General features: G+C 42.1%; 1 protein-coding gene across 1 annotated transcript; it reads right to left on the bottom strand.

Moving 5' to 3' along the window:
- Window positions 1-6,896: 6,896 nt before the first annotated feature.
- On the bottom strand, window positions 6,897-19,761 carry LOC308280848 (E3 ubiquitin-protein ligase MARCHF3-like; the record flags this gene model as incomplete). The annotated part of the gene is made up of 4 exons (XM_080755166.1): window positions 6,897-7,070; window positions 7,689-7,895; window positions 18,576-18,777; window positions 19,592-19,761. The coding sequence occupies 4 exons, from the start codon at window positions 19,759-19,761 to the stop codon at window positions 6,897-6,899; spliced, it is 753 nt and encodes a 250-aa protein (XP_080611292.1).
- Between the last annotated feature and the right edge of the window lie 519 nt (window positions 19,762-20,280).

Raw genomic sequence — 20,280 nt, 5'->3', positions numbered from 1 at the left:
AAAAAACCCTACATTTCTGTGTCAGTGGTGCTCAAACTTTTTCATGTGAAGGACCCCCAAAATGATATGTATTTGGCCACGGACCCCCATCTCAAAATATTTAGATCCAGGGACCCCCCAGAATCAAAATTTGAGTTACAAATGTTTGCTTAAAAAATACATATATTCAAAGATTTGCGCACACTTTCACAATGTTTAAAAAAAAAAAAAAGCAGATCTAGCAGGTTTAATTTGTACCCTTTGACAGTATGCTTTGTAATAATTGTATCTGTGAAGTAACTACCGTATAGGGGCGTCACACAAAATTCTGGGCCCTGGGTACAAGGATTCACTGCGGGCCCCCCATGAATGTTCTTCATATGGCGTTTAACCCCTTTAGACTGTGAACGCATTATTACGCATTATTTTGTGCTTTAACTATTGAAAAATAGCAGATATACAAGCTCACAGCGCGGCACCGAGATCCGCGCTGCGAGTTTGTTGATCTGCTATTTTTTTTTTAATCATGAAAATTTGTGCAAGTATTTGAATATTTCAAATCCTTCTAAGGTTTTTTGAAAAATCCTACGTTTCTATGTCAGTGGTGCTCAAACTTTTTCATGTGAAGGATCCCCAAGATGATATGTATTTATTTGGCCACGGACCCCCATCTCAAAATATTTAGTTCCAGGGACCCCCCAGAAGCAAAATTTGAGTTACAAATGTTCGCTTAAAAAATACATATATTCAAAGATTTGCACACCTTTTCACAATGTTTCAAAAAATAGCATATCTACAAGCTCGCAGCGCGGCACTCGGTACCGCGCTGTGAGCTTGTATATCTGCTATTTTTCAATAGCTGAAGTATAAAATAATTACAGGCTCCTCCACCTTGGGCCCCCCATGAATGTTCTTCATAGGGGGTTTAACCCATTTAGATTGGGAACGCATTATTATGCATTATTTAATGCTTTAAATATTGAAAAATAGCAGATAAGCTCTTTGAGTATTTTTTTTTTTTAAAAACCTATGTTTCTGTCAGTGGTTCTCAAACTTTTGAAGGACCCCCAAAATGATTGGTCACGGACCCCCATGTCAAAATATTTTGTTCCAGGGACCCCCCAGAAGCAAAATTAGAGTTACAAATGTTCCCTTAAAAATGCATATATTCAAAGACTTGCACACATTTTCACGACGTTTCAAAAAATAGCAGATCTACAAGCTCGCAGCCGCACTGTGAGCTTGTAGATCTGCTATTTTTCAAGAGCTAAAGTATAAGATAATGAAGGCCCCTCCACCTTGGGCCCTGGTAACTCAGTCCCACTCCCCCCCTTGTGACGCCCCTGGGCTGGAGCCAGACTATATGAGCCAGACGGTATAGAGCTTGTAAATGATGGTTGATATGTTGTTCAGAGCTACAACTATGTGATGTTTGCTGTTTGTTTCACATGTTCACATAAGAATCAAGCATGCATAGAGTCAATAAGACATGTATTATGCCATGCTGTTGCTTTTTAAACTCTGTCATATATAAACTACATGATGTTCTATAGAAAGATGCTCTGATTTTCTTCATTCATGTGTGAGTCTTGGTTTTGGACGTATTTTTGTGAAGGACAGTAGAAAATTTCATGAGTAATTATTGTCTATATTTGTATAGTTGAGTTGGACAAGAATATCATGACTGCTAAAGATGTACATTGTTATCAACTTTTATGGCAATAAACTTCCAACTTTCATTCTCTTTGAAAAGCGCATCTGTTTGTTATTCATATTTTTTTAATATTATATAATCAATATCCTTCGTCTAGAATTAATTGCAGAGTTTGTGCTGATTATGTCTGTTGATTTAAAAACTGAAAGCATTTGGTTCTCAAAGTGGGGTCTGGGGACCCCCAGGTGTCCTTTTAATTATTAGTTAACATAGTGTCACAATCATTTTAACCACTTTAAGCACATTTTATATTTGGCTATTCAAAATGGCAGATATACAAGCTCATGGCGTCACTTGGTGCTGTGCCTATAGATCTATGTTTTGCTAAGGAACGTTTCTTAGACATGCCAGCTATGAAAATAACTATAGCATTATTTTTTAACTATTATAAATGTAAAGGTACTGCAGGGTGAGTGATATTTTTTGGTGAAAACAAAACCACATTTTACAGTATTTTGGGTAGCACTTTACAATAATGACCTGTTATAAATCATTTATAAACATTTATAGATAAGTAATAAACATGAACAAACTGTTTATTGACATTTGTTAATGTTTACCTAAACATTTATAACTGTTTTAAACATAATTTACATGTTATTAGTAAGGTATTAGTAAGTAGTAAACTAATCATGAACAAATCATTTATAATACATTCATAAATGTTTACTAAATCATTTATAACCAATGCTAAAAATCACATGTAATGTGTAGGAATTACTTTAAGAATGTCTGTTAAGGTGACCTCCATGTTTGTTCATGTTTAATATACGCTTTGTAGATGTTATCAAGAGCCCTAATGTAAAGTGAAGACTATTCATTGCGACCATCAGGTTGCAAGTTACAATGAAAACCTCCCCCGGCTGTCTGTTAGTCCCTCCGTCAGTCTGTCCGTCACGTCACGTCACATCACATCACGCCACGTCACACTTTTGGCCCTACTCTTATCTCCGGCACCGTTTCCCCTATCCATGCCAAACTTTCCAAACTGCTAAACATGAACAAACATGGAGGCCACATTAACAGACAGTTGTAAATAATGAATCTTCACTTTACATTAGGGCTCTTGATAACATCTACTAATGATTTATAGATATTTAAGGAAAGTTTGTCTGTTAATTGCATTTTTCTTTTGATTATGGAAAATAAAAATATTTGATAACAAAAAAAGATATTTAAGGAATGTTTTACAAAGCATAACCATGAACAAACAAGGAGGCCACATTAACAGACAGATGAAAATAACCCGTAAGACTCCCTAATTGGGAGATAAGCAACCTCATGGTGGCGCTAGAAGAGGGGCATGTGAGAAATCAGGGGCGGAGGTTGTGGTTTGGCAGCCAAGGAGTGTGTTCAAAGTTTGGCATGGATAGGGGCAACGGTGCCAGAGATAAGAGTAGGGCCAAAAGAGTGGCGTGGCGTGGCGTGACGTGACAGACGGACATCCGGTGGAGGTTTTTATAGTAACTTGCGACATCACGGTCGCAATGAATAGTCTTCACTTTACATTAGGGCTCTTGATAACATCTACAAAGCGTATATTAAACATGAACAACACATGGAGGTCACCTTAACAGACATTTGTAAATGCATTCCTACCTACACATTATGTGAATTTTACCATTGGTTATACATGATTTAGTAAGCATTTACAAATGTAGATAAATGGTTTATTCATGATTAGTTTACTACTTACTAATACCTTACTAATAACATGTAAATGATGTTTAAAACAGTTATAAATGTTTAGGTAAACATTTACAAATGTCAATAAACAGTTTGTTCATGTTTATTACTTATCTATAAACTGTTTATAAATGATTTATAAATGTTTATAAATGATTTATAACAGGTCATTATTGTAAAGTGCTACCGTATTTGGTTAGAAGGTTAAAGCACTATACAGTATGTTCTGATATTAATCAGCATTATAGGGGGTTTGTTAAATAACAGGGTCTCCCGATTTCTTCAATGCTTTAGTAAACAGAAATATATTTTCTATCACCACTGTTTGGCCCTGCTGGTCAGATCCAGTGTGAATGATCACACCAGCCTTGGAAGACGGCTCTGTGATCATGTGGCCTGTTATTGCGTTTTGGTACCGCTAGAGGGCAATATAACATTGAGTTAATAGTTACAGTCAATCAAACCAGAACAGAACAGCTCTAGCTTCATATTAAACGTCTTGGTCTCATCATATATTTTAGGCATAGACTAATACAAGTCATATTCTCCTATGAGAGCACGACAGATGTGTGGTATCATCATTATTTAGGTCAATAATATAAAAGAGTATTCATTCAGGGCATGAAGGGGCAATGTATGACCTAGGCTAGGCCTAAGGCTTAGCAACATGCTGGATCTGTGGCTTAAAGGGATACTTCACTTTCTAAAGGAACTGACCTCCCTCTACATTTTATACTGTTCCACTTCCAGTTTGGTCTGCTCATGTCTATTATAGGTGTCATCACTTTCAATTTCACCTGTTAAATCTGTTCTCTATTTTGATTGGATAAAATTAGTATCCCCACATGAAAATGAGGGGGTCCCCAGTATAATTGGCTAATATAGCATCGCAAACATTTTAACCACTTTAACCATATTTTATGCTTTGGATATTCAAAAATAGCAGATCTACAAGATATGCTATTTTTTATATATATAGTCTATATATAAAATAAAATAAACATTATTAACAAAGGTCTTTGCATCTGGTGGTCCCTGGCACAAAACACTTTGAGATGGTGGTCCTCAACCAAATCCATATAATTCTGGGGGTCCTTGCCATAAAGAGTGTGAAAGCCCTTGGCCTCAGAGGAACACTATCTGCTGAACATCACTGCTGTCAGGTGGAAACCTTGTATGTCCAAAACTGTTACTTTTTCATGTCAAGGACCCCCACATTGTACAGTGTTTGGCCGCAGACCCCCATCTGAAAAATGTGTAGTGCCAGGGACGCCCAGAAAACAGGAAGGAAAAAAAAATAAAGTAGCAGATATACAAGCTCACAGTTCGGCACGAAGTGACACGCTGTGAGCTTGTACATCTGCTATTTTTGAATAATAGCCAACGTATAAATGGATAGAAGTGCTTCAGATCTGATGATCTGATGATCATGATCTGAAATGACAAATCTTTGAGTAGCAGCAGCTCTATAGCGCGCAATGAGGGCCTCTCCAACTCTTTTTCCCTGGCTGAATCAGGGGCCCAGCACGTCCCTGCTGCTCAGTAAGTCGCAGTTTAGTATGTGAGCGGTCACAGCGTGTCCGTATATCTGTCTATAACGCCTGACACTGTGGTTCCCCTGACACATCACTGTGACATCACAGCTGGGGTACGTGTGCTGTACATGCACATGCACACACGGTGCTCTCTATGTCCATTGTCAATGCTAACGTGAATGTGTGTGTGCTACTGTAGCCTATGTTCTTGTTTCTGCATAATTGTTAGTGTGGGTTTTGTGCACAAGTGCATGCATTCATATAGAGTGCCTGTGACCCCAGTAAGAATTGAAATAGTTGAATATTGTATGAGTATGACTGAGCTGCACAGTAAATTCCTTAGTGTTAATTCAGAGAGTATCAGTACTCAGACTTTAGTAAAAGTACAAATACTGCAATATAGATATAGGCCTACTCTGTTACAAGTAAAGGTCCAGAATTCACAATGTACTTGACTAAAAGTACAAAAGTATTTGTATCAAAATGTTAAATGTACTTTAAGTACCTCAAAATACCTCTAAAATAAATGTGTATTGATCCCTGGAGGGACAGTAGCAAGGTTGAAACGCAGCAGAGGCACAGGTTAAGAGTAAAGGTGCAATAGCTATAATAGAAAATATTAGTACAATGTACAGTAAGTGGTAGTAAGATGCACGCTCCACGAGTAAACGCGAGCGGCAAATGCATCTATGGGTCTTATTGGGTCCATTGTTAAACACTGGATTTCACCGTGTGCATTAAAGCGTTTGCATAATGATTTTTTCTAAGCAAATGCAGCTGTTAAAATGTTGTTTATTCATCCATTGTCTTGCACATAATTAAAGCTCCTTCATTGGAACTGCAGAGTTGTAACAGATGTTGTTTTACCTTTGTGAAAACCTTCCCTGAATACAAATATTCGTCTATACAAGGTTAGGGATGCTTCACTGTCGCCTTGGCTTCCAAAGGAAATGTCATGAGTCCGACTTATTGTAGACTTATGGGTTTCCTCAGACGGGTGGCTGGTATCTCCCTTAGAGATAGGGTGAGAAGTTCAGTCACCCGAGAGAGACTTGGAGTAGAACCGCTGCTCCTACACTTGGAAAGGAGTCAGCTTAGGTGGTTCGGGCATCTAGTACGGATGCCCCCCAAGCGCCTTCCTAGGAAGGTCCTCAATGCGTGTCCCACTGGGAGGAGACCCCGTGGCAGGCCAAAGACCAGATGGAGGGATTATATCTCCAAACTGGCTTGGGAACGCCTCGGTATACTCCCTGAGGGAGTGGAGGAAGTTGCTCAGGATGAGGAAATCTGGAGGTCTCAGTTGGAAATGTTACCCCCGCGACCCGATTCTGGATAAGAGGTTGAAGATGGATGGATGGATGGATGGATGGAAGCAGGTCCCCTAGATCCTTGGAGATGTCAAGGTAATTAAACAGGATTAAACAGGATAGTGTTGTTTCAATTTCACGGCTTTCATCCTTTTTATGTGTCCCGTACAGCTTCCACCAAGAATAATGTCCTTTCATTTGACGTTTTCATTAATTTATCAAAAACAAAGGTGTAGGAAACATCTAAAAGGCTGTTGTAGTCCATTTTCCTTCACCTCAATATTGTCTTGGCGGTAAAAAAATTTAAGTTAAAACAATTGAGCTTCATGGCTTGTTCAAAATGGCTAAAGAACAGTAAAGCATTCTCAATAATGCGTAATCCCTCATCTGTATAGCTTCATCCTTGGGGCAGCATAGCTCAAGGGTAGAGAAACCGTTATTAGAGCACGAAGGGTTCCCAGTTCGAATCCGGGCTCCCCCTGAGTTCATTTCGAAGAGTCCTTGAGCAAAACTCTGAACCCCTAATTGCTCCCGGTGAGTAGGTTGGTGCCTTGCATGGTTTCCTCCGCCACAGGTGTATGAATGTGTGCGTGAATGGGTGAATGTAATGCACCATTTACCATTTATCCTTCCCTTGTGTTTGAGGTTGGGTACCGAAGTGACGACTAGATCCATTTAGACCTGCACCATAGTGTCCTTGTTGGGGGTCTTGCTGAGAAAGTAGAGCGACAGGGCCTGGTGGTGGTGTGTGGAGGATGTGGCGTTTGCCGGAAGGGGGTCCTTGAGTTTCACACTCTGGTCTGTCTTTGTCCATGTCTGGAACAGGTGGATGTGGTAACGCAGAGATACCTGGAGGAAGAAAAATAGACTAGTACTAGACGTCACCAGTGTTGATTTCGTCGACTAAAACTATGACGAAAAATGTTTGTCGACTGGGTTTTTTTTCACTAACGAAAACGAAATAAAAACTAGGCTGTGATGAATAAAACTAAGACTAAATATATTGACAATTTCTCCAGACGCGGCGGCCAGCGGCTGTCTCTCAATTTCGTCAACAAAATAAAAACTAGACTAAAACGTTAGGGAGGGACTAGTGGAGGAGAAAGTAATTTGGTTGCTCTCAGGTGTTGCGTTCTGAAAATAGCAGATCTACAAGCTCACAACGCGTTGCGCTGCGACGCGTTGTGAGCTTGTAGATCTGCTATTTTCAGCAACGCAACCAAGTGTAAAATCAGTCATTGCGATGCCAAAATACATTTTAGTTGACTAAATCAACTGTAGACTCAGTCGCCTAAAATCTCATGATATTTAGTCAACTAAAATTAGACTAAAACTAAAACTATTCAGGTGACTAAATTATGACTAAAACTAAATTCAATTTTATTCAAAAGACTATGACTAAAACTAAATCAAAATTTGCCGTCAAAAACAACACTGGACTGTTACACGACTGGATCCTCAGCTTACCACGGTCCAGAAGACGTATATGGTGAAGAGCGTCAGGGTGAGGACCAGGAGACCCAGGGCCTCCATGGTGTTGCTGGGGTACAGGTCCATGGCTCCCTGCACGCACAGCCACCCTGACAGGCTGGCCAGGGGAGTGATGAGCAGGAAGCACAGCACGTCCCCACACAGGGTCCTCCTCTGGTGCTGCATGGACGGGGAGCACAGCCACTGTGGAGAATGGAAAAGTTCAAAGCAATTTAACAACCCATTTAGAACGGGTACACATTATTGTGTATCATTATTTTATGCTTTAACTATTGAAAAATAGCAGATATACAAGCTCACAGCGCGGCACCGAGTGCCGCGCTGCGAGCTTGTAGATCTGCTATTTTTGAAAAATCGTGAAAATTAGAATTTTGACCCGATTCTATAAGTGTCTTTTGAATTCTTCTAAGACTTTTTGAAAAACCTATGTTTCTATGTCAGCAATCTGGCCAGCCATCGTCAAAGAAAACTTAAACTTAACTGGAGCTCAGTTAGTCTGTTCTTGAGAGACTACTATGTGAGTGGTTCTCAAACTTTTTCACGTGAAGGACCCCCAAAATGATATATATTTGGCCATGGACCCCCATCTCAAAATATTTAGTTCCAGGGACCACCCAGAAGCAAAATTTAAGTTACAAACGTTCGCTTTAAAAATACAAGATTTGCACACATTTTCACGACTTTTTCCAAAAATAGCAGATCTACAAGCTTGCAGCGCGGCACCGAGTAGCTTGTAGATGTGCTATTTTTCAATAGCTAAAGCATTCAATAATTCTAGGCCTAAATGGGTTTTAAAGGTAGGGTGAGTGATTTTATTTAATTCAAATATTTAAAAAAATGGGTCTATGTTCTGATAGGACTAGTTACTATAGAGCATACATGGGCAACTGGCGGCCCGGGGGCCACATGCAGCCCCCACCTTCACTTAACTCATTGAGTGCCAGCGCCCTCTAGGGGCCAAAGAATGCCAGCGCATCTCTCATAGGCGAGCGCTTTAGCTTCCAGGACCTAACCTTCCAGGACCTCACGTGCTCACGTTCATGCACGGCATGGAAATGTCCCGGATGAAGATGCTAACAGAATGGCTATTCCCATTTTGTCATCTAAAAGATCATTTTTGGGCGATTTCACCGTAAATAAACCTCGCGCCGCTTCCAGAGCACACAATCCAGAGATACAAGCCTCCAAAGATGCGGTCTTTCATTGGATTAGGCGGAGATTGGCGATTTCGTTCGCAAATAACGTCCGGCCGGGACGTTGTTAGCTTTCGGCTAGTAGCTACAAAAATCAAGCCAGGCTTCAGAAGGCCTCTTATCATTTTATTCCATTTCATTAAATATCCCGGACTAGTTCGGGATAGGCACCCTGGAATACGTCGCGCCGCTTACAATGAACATTGGGTGAACATTGGGGGGTCTAAACTTTATTTTAAACCATTTTCAATGGAATATATCGTCGGACAGAGTAGAATGGCTTGCTGGCTAGCGGCTAGCGAGCCGGGACCACCCACGTTGCTCCAAGCAGCTCGGGGTAAGTAAAATAGCAAATAAAAAATTGTTTTTGATCCCGAATATCCCGAACTAGTCCGGGATAGGCACTGTATGAGTTAATGCGGCCCGCAGGTTGATATTGGAGTACTGATATATTATTGATTTCAGCTGTTAAAATTGCAAACATGGAAAAATGACCGGCTTTAATTACTATAAACTACATTAAAATGTTGCATTTTTTATGTCAAATGTATTTGTATTTCAGTTCATAAAGTTAACATAAGAACATATAAATGCATTTGAAATGAACAAATATTTTTTTTTTTCAGGATTCCACTTCAAAAATGGCAAAAATAGCCTATCTACAAGCTCAAAACGTGTCGCAGTGCGATGCGTTTTGAGCTTGTAGATCGGCTATTTTTGATATATGCCCTCTGGAGTGAGTGTGAAAATGTAGTGTTCCTCTCCATCATCAAAGTTGCCCACCCCTGCTATAGAGTGTTTGGTCCATATTTGGACCAAAAACTCCTCACAGACTTATCCCCTCTTAGGAGAAAAAAAGCAGTTTCAGTTCCTCCACCAAAACTGTTGTTTTTCCTCCAATCAGGAGAGAGTGGGGCCTTCCTCCAATCATGGTCGAGTGGGGGTGGGACCTATCCGCATCAAGGCCCACCCCCACTTGATCATGATTGGAGGAAGGCCCCCACCTGTCACTTACCCTACCTTTATCTTCTCAACACCATTAAGGCCGGGAAAGCATCTGTGTAATTTTTTATTTGACCTAAAAAACTAAAAGCATTAGTTTTTCCCAGGGGCCGAATTATGTCTAGGGTACCAAGCCGAGGGCCACAGCATTGCAGGGGGCGACGGTGGTGTTACTACTACTCCAGCGACAGTTTTCGTCGTTGTCAGGTGAAAATCTTGTATGTCCAAAACCGTTCGTTTTGAATTTATCATATAAAAAATCACACCCGTGTGAACTGAGCGGTGGTTTAGGCCTACCCACCAACCCCCCCCCCCCCCCCTCCCCCCCTTCCCCCCTGTCTGTGTGTGTGTGTGTGTGTGTGTGCGTGTGCGTGTGTGTGTGTGTGTGCCTGGTCTGGCCTGAAAACAGCGCCCCTCCCTTAACATGTGTGGCCAGAAAAGGTACTACACCACAGGCTACATACAGACCCACATACATACAAACAAACAAACATACATACCTACACACACGGCCACGCTATGGAGACGGTGTGACCACCGCTCAAAAATTATTTAAACTATTTAAACTAGTGAAAACAGCCGATCTACAAGCACACCGCGAGGCGTTGTGTGCTTGTAGATCTGCTGTTTTCACTACTTTTGTGCGACGGCCTTGTATGATTTGCGAAAGAACGTACAAATTTGGAGAAACGAGATTTCCACCCGACAACGACGATAGTGTTGTTGCTGCTCTTATACCACCATTATTACTGGGGTTGGTGTGGGCCAGACAGTAGCCCCCCGCGGGCCGCAAATGGCCCGCGGGCCGCCTATTGGGGAACCCTGTCATAGGGCGTCATGAAGTGACGCGCTATGAGCTCGTAGACTTGCTATATTTGGAAAATCATTATTAACTCAAAATATTTTAGAGATAGGGGTCAGCGGCCAAATACATATCAATTTTGGGGGTCCTTGATTGACCTGCAAAAGTTTGAAACCACTGACATAGAAACTATACTGTAGATTTTTGACATGACATGACATGCCCAGAATAGGGGTGCAAGGGTAAAAACCACAAGGCTATTCTAGATTGTGATGACAACATGGTGGTAGACGTTCACCAATGGAGCCACACACAATCCCACTAGCCTGCTGTCTCCACTTTCGTAGTATTTTGGTCAATCTGTGTGTGCATGAGTGGAGTGTCCGTGTATGAGAGAGCATGCGCTCTCTCATACCTGCTGTGTGTGTGTGTGTGTGTGTGTGTGTGTGTGTGTGTGTGTGTGTGTGTGTGTGTGTGTGTGTGTGTCTGTCTCTGTGTGTGTGTGTGTGTGTGTGTGTGTGTGTGTGTGTGTGTGTGTGTGTGTGTGTGTGTGTGTGTGTGTGTGTGTGTGTGTGTGTGTGTGTGTGTGTGCGCGCGCAGACTTACAGGGGCGGCCTTAGGAATCTGGAGGTCTGTTTCAAGAGCTATTGATGAGGCCCCCCAGACCCCCGCCGGCAACAGTATAGCCGCGCAACAATCGCACACAGAAGTTGACTTGGAGTCAATGACTGGCTGCTATTTATATAATATAATTATATCAGTACATAATGTTATAGCATTGACCTAAATGGCGTTATATTAACAAGGGTATATGATTATTAAAAAGTATTATGTCAGTAACTCTATCAGGTGAACTTAGTTAAACTCATTACTTTACCTGAGTTACATCTTCCACTTGGTAATTGAATGTTGACATTAAATAATAATCCTTAGTGTTTCATAAGCAATAGTGAGTGACAAAAAAAGCTTGCCGTGGCAACAGAGGAATATGCAGTGACAAGTTGCAAGTTGAACAAGGTTTGCTGGCTAGCTCTTGGAGGCCCCCTGGTGGCCGAGGCCTGTTTAAATTGAAACTGGTGAAACATCGCTAAGGCCACCCCTGCGTACGTACACGTCAGAGATGCGACCGCGGTTTTCCCAATGAACCTAAGCGCAATGGTGGGGGCCAGTGGTGGGCAAGGAGGTAGGGAGCGCTTCGCTGTGTTCACATGGACCGTGCAGAGGTGCCGAAAGTCGGGGGGCGAAGATTTATTCTGTCCATAACGGCACATCACTACCGCTCGCTCGGCGGTGTCTCACGTGGCTCATGGTCGCCTGAGACAGCACGCCTCTGTCGTCATCACCCTTGCAGCCCCCCGTGCCCCCACCGTTGCGCTCAGGGTCATTGGGAAAACCATGGTCGCGTCAGAGATAGATCGCAGGTACTGTAGGTGTGTGTGTTATGCACAGTGGTGGTAAAAGTACTCAATGTTTTTACTTAAATTAAAGTATCAATAGTGCAATATATTGTTACCTGTACCAAATCTAAAAGTATCCATTTCAAAGGTTTCAAATGCATACACATCTTTTGAAAATAGCCTACGTTTCAATAGGGCTGAAGTGGTTAATGTATGTCTTCTAGTAATAATGATCTACAAAGCAACTAGTAACTTAAAGGGGAACTAGGTAAGTCTGTGTGTATATGTCACGGTTAGATAGAGAAACGGTTAGATAGAGAAACGGTTAGATAGAGAAACGGAGCGCTCGTCGTGCGGCGCGGGGCGGAACAAGTGGTCGCTTTGAGCCACAACAACGTAGCGTCGGCAGGAATGATAGCGCATCACCCCACGGAGGTTAGGCTTAGGCTTAGGGTTAGGGTTAGGCATAGTTTTACAGAGGTTAAGGTTAGGGTTAGGGTTAGAGTTAGGCATAGTAAGCTAATGGCTAAACACAGCCGAGCTAGGCTAGTAAATAAACAACGAAAGAGTCGCAAACGAGTGACGTCAGCGCCTACACTAGTGAATGGCTGTTGTTGCCATCTGGTGGTGATTGGTGTGTGGTGAACGGCAAAACGAGTGCTCTTACCACGATCTGACTGAGTTACCCAATCTAACTGTAACATATACATTATAAACACATCCCCCTCCCCCTCCCCTCTATGATAGGCATGGAACAGGTAGCTGTCTTTCATTGGATACTTTCATTGATTAGAGAGATCACTAACAGGCAATTGACACGCTTATGGCCCAATCAATTACCTCAGTGCAGAACCCCTTCTTTGTCAAGTTCAAAGGGAGCTCTGGCCAGCTCCCCCTGACAAAAACGTCCTTCCAATGGATGAATGTCAACATAAACAGTGGAAAATCAACATAAACAGTGGAACAAAACCAAAATACAGACAGAGGAATGTGTCTTTCTGTAAGGAAACAACACCCCAGCACAACAATATAGTGGCTGATAGAGGGAAATGATGACGGCTAAAATATTTATATTTATAAACATCAAAAAATAGTTACCTAGTTTTCCTTTAAGTTTTCTAATAGTTGTAGTGGAGTAAAAAAAAATACAATATTTGACTGAGAAGTAGTGGAGTAGAAGTAAAAGTACTGAAAATTGGAAATACTCCCCCCAAGGTGGGGTCGGCGATAGGGCCTTTCTGTGTGGAGTTTGCATGTTCTCCCCGTGTCTCCTAGGGTTGATACCCTCACAAAAACATGCAGTAATCCTGGTCTCAATAATCCCTCCCCCTGGCCAGCCGGGGCGCTTGATGGAGGGGAAAGGAACTGGTTGGAATAACATGTTCCATCCCGGGAAAATCCCCCCCTGTCAGGTGAAAAGAAACAACTTGGACTACTCATGCATTGAAGGAAGCATGAGGTCAGTCCGTTGTCTCCCCAGGCGCGGCAGAGGGAGAGCAGAGCCCAGGATTACATAGGCAATTGGCACTGGGTGAAAAATGGGTTGCAAAATTGTGGGATAAAAATTATAAAATAAAAATAAAAGAAATTTTGGAAATACTCCAGTAAAGTATAGCCCAAAATAGTAGGCCTACTTGAGTAAATGTACTTGGCTACCTTCCACCGCTGGTTATGCATGGGAGGGAGGAATGCAGGTGAAGGTGTTTACCTCAGAGCATGCGTGAGCGTGTGTATAACGCTCTGTAATATCATGCAGCAGGGTTAGGGCTGTCACTATTATGAGATATTACACGACGATTAATTATCATTCAAATAATTGCGATTAACGATTTAATTGTGTTTTTGTCGTTGACAATTACATTTCTGTTTGGCTTGTAGGCTTTGAAGTTGCACATGGCAGATATGACACAACCTAAATATACAAAGAAATTAGGGAGGGGTCGTTTTTTATTGAGGGGTGTTACTGGAGGAAAATAGGGGAGGGTCATGCTATTTCAATTTCAGTCCTAGGGAGGGTCTGCTGATTTCACTTTGAATTCAAGGGAGGGCCATGCAATTTTTCAAAAGCAAACAATGGCTCCAGAGGTACAGGCACTTATGCAACCATTGTCAACAGCCTTCTGCTTCATTTAATGACAAACCCTGGGTGCCATCCCTGGAAATGCCCCACAGTCACTGCAGTTAGTGTGAATGAACTGAAGTGGCTGTGTTTATACTACAATGTATTTTCCTAAAACAATGGAGAGCTGTGTAAGGCAGCAACAATGGTTGTCAGAACTGTATCCCCCCTCCCTAAAGTAAAAAGTGAAAAGGTGCTAAAAAGAATTAACGACCGCTCGTTGAAAATGCGCATTTGACCCAGATTTGACGACAGGCAATCAACAGCACAAAATGAATGGCAGCAGTTACAAGCCTTCTCTGTGTTGTGCACATGTGTCAACTGTTTAATCTGTAACCTAGATGTCAAATAACCTGTTCTCAACCTGTGAGAACTTCTCACCTTTTATGTGATGTCCACGTTGACTTTTACACTAGCAGCACTATAGGCTACTCACTGTGTGTTACTTTAGTTTGGAGGGTGTGTTAGTTTATATTTGGAAATGTGTTTTTGGGATGAAGTGCAGCTGGGATCTCAATGCATTATATTAGCCTATTCATTATTGTTCATTGCTGCTGCCGCCCGCACCCGTTTTTAACCATAAAAAAATCCTAATTATTTACAGTAAAAAAAGAAAGAAAGAAAAAAAGATCTCTGTTCTGTTCTCGCCACTGGTTAGGAATATAATAATATAGGTTTTATAGGCATAATTTTACTGTGGTAAATGCCATGTTGTAGGGGAGGATCAATCTTTTTTATTTTAATGCTTGGGGAGGGTCACTGATTTTTTCCCCAATTGAGAGGGAGGGTCATGGCATTTTATAAAAGGGCTTATACATTTTCTCCAGTAACACCCCTCAATAAAAAACGACCCCTCCCGACATATTTGACAACTTTACACTTTAAAAAGAACATTGATAGTGGAAATAGCTGATCTACAAGCTCGCGACGTGTTGTGAGCTTGTAGATCTGCTATTTCCACTATCTTTGACTAAAAAAAAAATACATGAACATTTTTCAACATTGAAACGATTATGACGATTATGAAAAATAATCGCGATTATGTCAAATAATCGCGATTAGGCGATTATGTAATGATTGTGACAGCCCTAAGCAGGGTTGAAATGTTCAGTGTGTGTACCTTGGCGACATGATGCGACAGACACATGGCCCCTAAGCAGGAGATTACAGGCTGCTGGCTTCACATGCATAGCAAGAGGAGGAAGCTAATTATACTGAGGCCTGTCCTGTCCTGTCTGTGTGCAGAGGAGGAAGCGAGTGGGAAGAGAGCTAGCGTCTAATCTGTCTCTCCAGCTAAGTGGCTTTATAGGCTTAAAGGCAGTCCAGCGAGAGAGAGAGAAGGATGAGAGAGCAGCAGCATGTGCTCCAACGTGGAAACCAGTTCCAATAGTCCCTACCAACCACCAGGGAGGTTGTGTGTTCTAATCAGGGGCATAGTTCCGCCGATTTAAAATGACTCCAATACGGAACTAAAACTTCCTATGGTTGTTCCGCTAGTTGCGCTGTTTTCCTCCCCGGCCGATCGCAAAAATAATTGTTCTCCATTGGACCTCATTCATTTTCCCCTTTCGTTTTCTAACCTTAAAGGAGCTATAGTCAACTTTTTCATTGTAGGGCCGACACTTTGTTTACATCCTAGTCTATAGACTAGAATGTAAACAAAGTGTCGGTCTGACAATGGCCAAAATGATTATTTTATCATTATTTTACGATTTTTGTGGTAATTTTTTAATAGAAACACATATATGAAGCTTATTTTTTTATAAAATATTTTTGAAACATTATTTTTATTTTAGCATCCGTTTTTCAAAAAAAAAAAATTGACTATAGCTCCTTTAATTAACATTTTCATAAATACTTTATGGTTCCTATCGCTAGTTAAAAATGGCCTTTCAATCACCATTATATGCGTTTTGTGAAAATATGGTCCCATTTATGTTAAAATTGATGATAAAGTTGCGGGGGGCGTGGCCAACTAAACTGATACCAGCCGGCTGTGTTCTTCTTCGTGTGCTGTATTTCGGGAGGCTCCGACCACATTCTCCCATGTATCCCTGCGGTTGCACGTGACCGTTGGCAGCCAATAGCATCCTCTGGTGCTTTTACAATCTATGATGGCAACACCCATGCCAAGGACCCATATTGTGTCATTTGCGCTGCATAGAAACCAATGGCTTCGCTTTGTCCATATATTTTATACAGTCTATGGTGGAAACCAGTTCCAATAGTCCCTACCAACCACCACGGAGGTTGTGGGTTCTAATCCACCATGGTGCATCCGGCTTTGTCGGGTGTCTATTATTGCGAACACAATTGGCCCGTGTTTGGGGGAGGGAAGGGTGATATTTGTCACCGGGGGTGTCGCACCAAATTCTGGGCCCTGGGTACTTTAACTATTGAAAAATAGCAGATATACAAGCTCACAGCGCAGCACCGAGTGCCGCACTGCGAGCTTGTAGATCTGCTATTTTTGAAAAATCGTGAACATTTGTGCAAGTTTTTGAATATTTCAAATCCTTATAAGGTTTTTTGAAAAACCTATATTTCTATGTCAGTGGTGCTCAAACTGTTTCATGTGAAGGACCCCCAAAATTATATGCATTTGGCCACGGACCCCCATCTCAAAATATTTAGTTCCAGGGACCCCCCAGAAGCAAAATTTGAGTTACAAATGTTCACTTAAAAAATACATATATTCAAAGATTTGCACACATTTTCACGACCTTTTCAAAAATAGCAGATATACAAGCTGACAGCGTGGCATCGAGTGCTTTTCAATAGTTAAAGTATGAAATAATTAAGGCCCCTCCACCTTGGGCCCTAGTAACTCAGTCCCACTTCCCTCCCCCCCCTTGTGACGCCCCTGTTTGTCACTGCATGTATTGCTACAGGCTGGGGCGACACCTGTCAACAGAGAGTGTTGGGAGGGAGTGGGACTCGGGAGGAGTAGGATTGAGCCACGTCCTCCCGGTCAACACAGAAATGTTGTGTGGGGACTGGTGGGGATAATGGCGAAAATGTGGGTAAAAATGATTGGCTACTCTACATAAAATAAAATAAAAATGGAAAGGGCGAGCACTCAAACGTCCACCAAATTGTAGTAAGTCATACTCTTATATGGGCGATGCACCACAAACGGGCAATACACTCGCAGATAAAATGTCAAACTTATTTACAGTATTAAAGTTGCCACAATGGCCTATTCATTTTCATCACATTGCAAGTCAAAATAAAAGGCAAGAGGATGCTATTGTGTGTGTGTGTGTGTGTGTGTGTGTGTGTGTGTGTGTGTGTGTGTGCGTGTGCGTGTGTGCGTGTGTGCGTGTGCGTGCGTGCGTGCGTGCGTGCGTGTTAGGGCATTCACCGAATATTCAAATATTGGAATATCAAAGTCACTATTCGACATTGTTCACCGAAGCGAATTTTTATTGTTTTCTCTTTAAAAAAATATATTGTTTATAAAGCTTGGCTAGATAGGAAGTCATAAGAATGAGTTGTCAAGCCCCTGGTGGATGAATTTGTTAATGCTCTATACCAGGGGTTCTCAAACCTTTTTATGCCGTGACCCCCAAAATAAACATATTTGAACTGGGGACCCCCACCCTGACAAGCACTTGGAATTGTTGGTATTACATTTAAGCCCTTTGCACACAGGACAGTTGCGGTTTTTTTTCCATTTGCTGCATGAATAAAACGCATTGGATTTGGTGTGCAATGCTGTGCGGAATCGACGCTGCGGATCCCAAAAGGAGTCATAAAAGGAGTGATGAGTTTTTTACCGCATGCGACAAGACGCACGAATCGAACTGGGTTCGATTGAGAAAAAAACGTACGGCCGCAGCCACTCATCGCACGGCTAATTCAGATCCGGTGTGCATGAGGTCGTAGAGAATCATTGTTTTCTTTTAAAAAAATGAAATTGTCCGTTTTATCCGTGCGGATAAACGCGCCTGTGTGCAAAGGGCTTTAATGTGACTCGGTTCCACAGATAAATATTGTGAAAATAGCATGTAGATCTGCTATTTTCACAATGTTCGCCTCTTGCTTACTTAATATTTGAGAGCATGTAGATCTGCTATTTTCACAATGTTCGCCTCTTGTTTACTTAATATTTGACAGTTTGGCCAGTCCTGTCCAATATTCGACTGTTCGAATGCTTTGAGGTCGAATAATTCGAATACTAAAAATCACTATTCGTGAATGCCCTAGTGTGTGTGTGTGTGTGTGTGTGTGTGTGTGTGTGTGTGTGTGTGTGTGTGTGTGTGTGTGTGTGTGTGTGTGTGTGTGTGTGTGTGCGCTCGCGAGGGTGGGTGGGTGGGTGCCGTTGTTTTGCGTAGCGCGGCGTCTTACCTCAGAGAAGGGCTTTGCTAGGCGTTCCAGGGCAAAGTGGTGGTGGCAGAGCTCACAGTGGCTGCTGTTGGAGGTGGTGAGCCAGTGCTCCAGACAGGCGCGGTGCACCATGGCCAGGGTGCCGGAGCAATCACAGGGAGACAGCAGCTCCTCGGGACCCCCACCGCTCTCATGGCAAATCCTACAGAATGGCTCCTCACTGCTGGTCAGGTTGGGTAGACAGAGGAGAACATGGGACCAGTGTTTGGTTTAGCTTCAATCACAGTCTTTTTGAATCAAATTCCATTTAGTTTTAGTCTCATTTTAGTCATCTGAAATGTTTTCGTTTTAGTTTTAGTTGACCTATTAGTAAAGGCATAAAAAGCCCCCCCCCCCCCCCCCCCAAAAAGAAAAAGAAAAAAAAAATTGCTTTAGCTTAATGCCGAAAAAAAAAAAATAGCAGATCTATAACAAGCTCACAACGTGTTGCAGCTCTGAGCGTTGTGATCTTGTAGATCTGCTATTTTCCCAAATGTGACACCTGCATGCAACCAAGCATAAAACGACATTTAGTTTTTATTTGTCTAGTTTTTTATTTTAGTCTAGTTTTATCATAGATTAGTTTTTATTTTGTTTTCGTCAATGAAAATAGGTAGTCGATGAAAATGTTTGGTAACACTTTCTATGAAGCCCACACTTATAATGCATTATGAGGGCAATCATAATGCATTATAATGCATTCATAATGCTTCATAACTACACTCATTTTTTGTCGTTGCCGTGTCTCAAGCTAGCTAGGTTAGCTTGAGACACGGCAACGACAAAACACCAAACAACCTTCCATTGACAATGCATTGGACCTCCCCCTCCCCCCCTCTTTCTGACACGATAGCTGTTGCAAATGTGTGTGGCGCGCCTGAGAACCACTGACGTAGAGGATGTTTATGTCAATTTGTGTATGCATGGTTGTGTGTGTACACTGTACAGTACAGTATATACTGTATGAAGTACTAGATATGCAAAATTATGGCCATTACCTATCAACGGTGGTCCTGTGTTCTACAGAGTGGTCATCACCATAACCAACAATGACTTCCTGGTTGTGGATGATTGGCTCCTCCCCCTGCCCGTCCTCAGGCACTGACTTCACCACCTCCTCCCCTACAGGGCTGCCCACCCACAGGCCCAGGGGCTGCTCTGCTGTCATGGCTGCTACATAAGTTCAGTTCATTCACTTCAGGCCTCTCAGGAGCATCGTTCCACCCTGGAACCAGACAGGAAGAGAAATGGAGACATCAGGTCAGTGGTGTAAACAGTAAAGTAACCAAGTAGGCCTACATTTCGTCGTTGTCGGGTGAAAACCTTGTATGTCCAAAACCGTTAGTTTTGCATTTTTCATTTTAAAAATGATTCAAACTAGTGAAAACAGCCGATCTACAAGCACACAACGCCTCGCACCGCGAGGCGTTGTGTGCTTATAGATCTGCTGATTTCACTACTTTTGTGCGACGGCCTTATATGATGAAGCAGGGCTTTACTTTGCGAAAGTAACATACAAATTTGAAACTTGGAGATACGAGGTTTCCACCCGACAACAACGATTTACACAAGTACTGTACTTTTTAGGCAACCCTAACCCTTTCCTTGAGTCCAATTTTCAATAGGCCTACTTCTACTCTACTACGTCTCAGAGGAAAATAGTGTACTTTTACAACCACTTTAACCC

This window comes from Nannobrachium achirus (genome assembly GCF_963921795.1).
Source record: "Nannobrachium achirus genome assembly, contig: SCAFFOLD_310, whole genome shotgun sequence".
Lineage (NCBI taxonomy): Eukaryota > Metazoa > Chordata > Actinopteri > Myctophiformes > Myctophidae > Nannobrachium > Nannobrachium achirus.
Note: the sequence above shows the minus strand (reverse complement) of the source record. Positions and strands in the feature narration are given on the sequence as shown.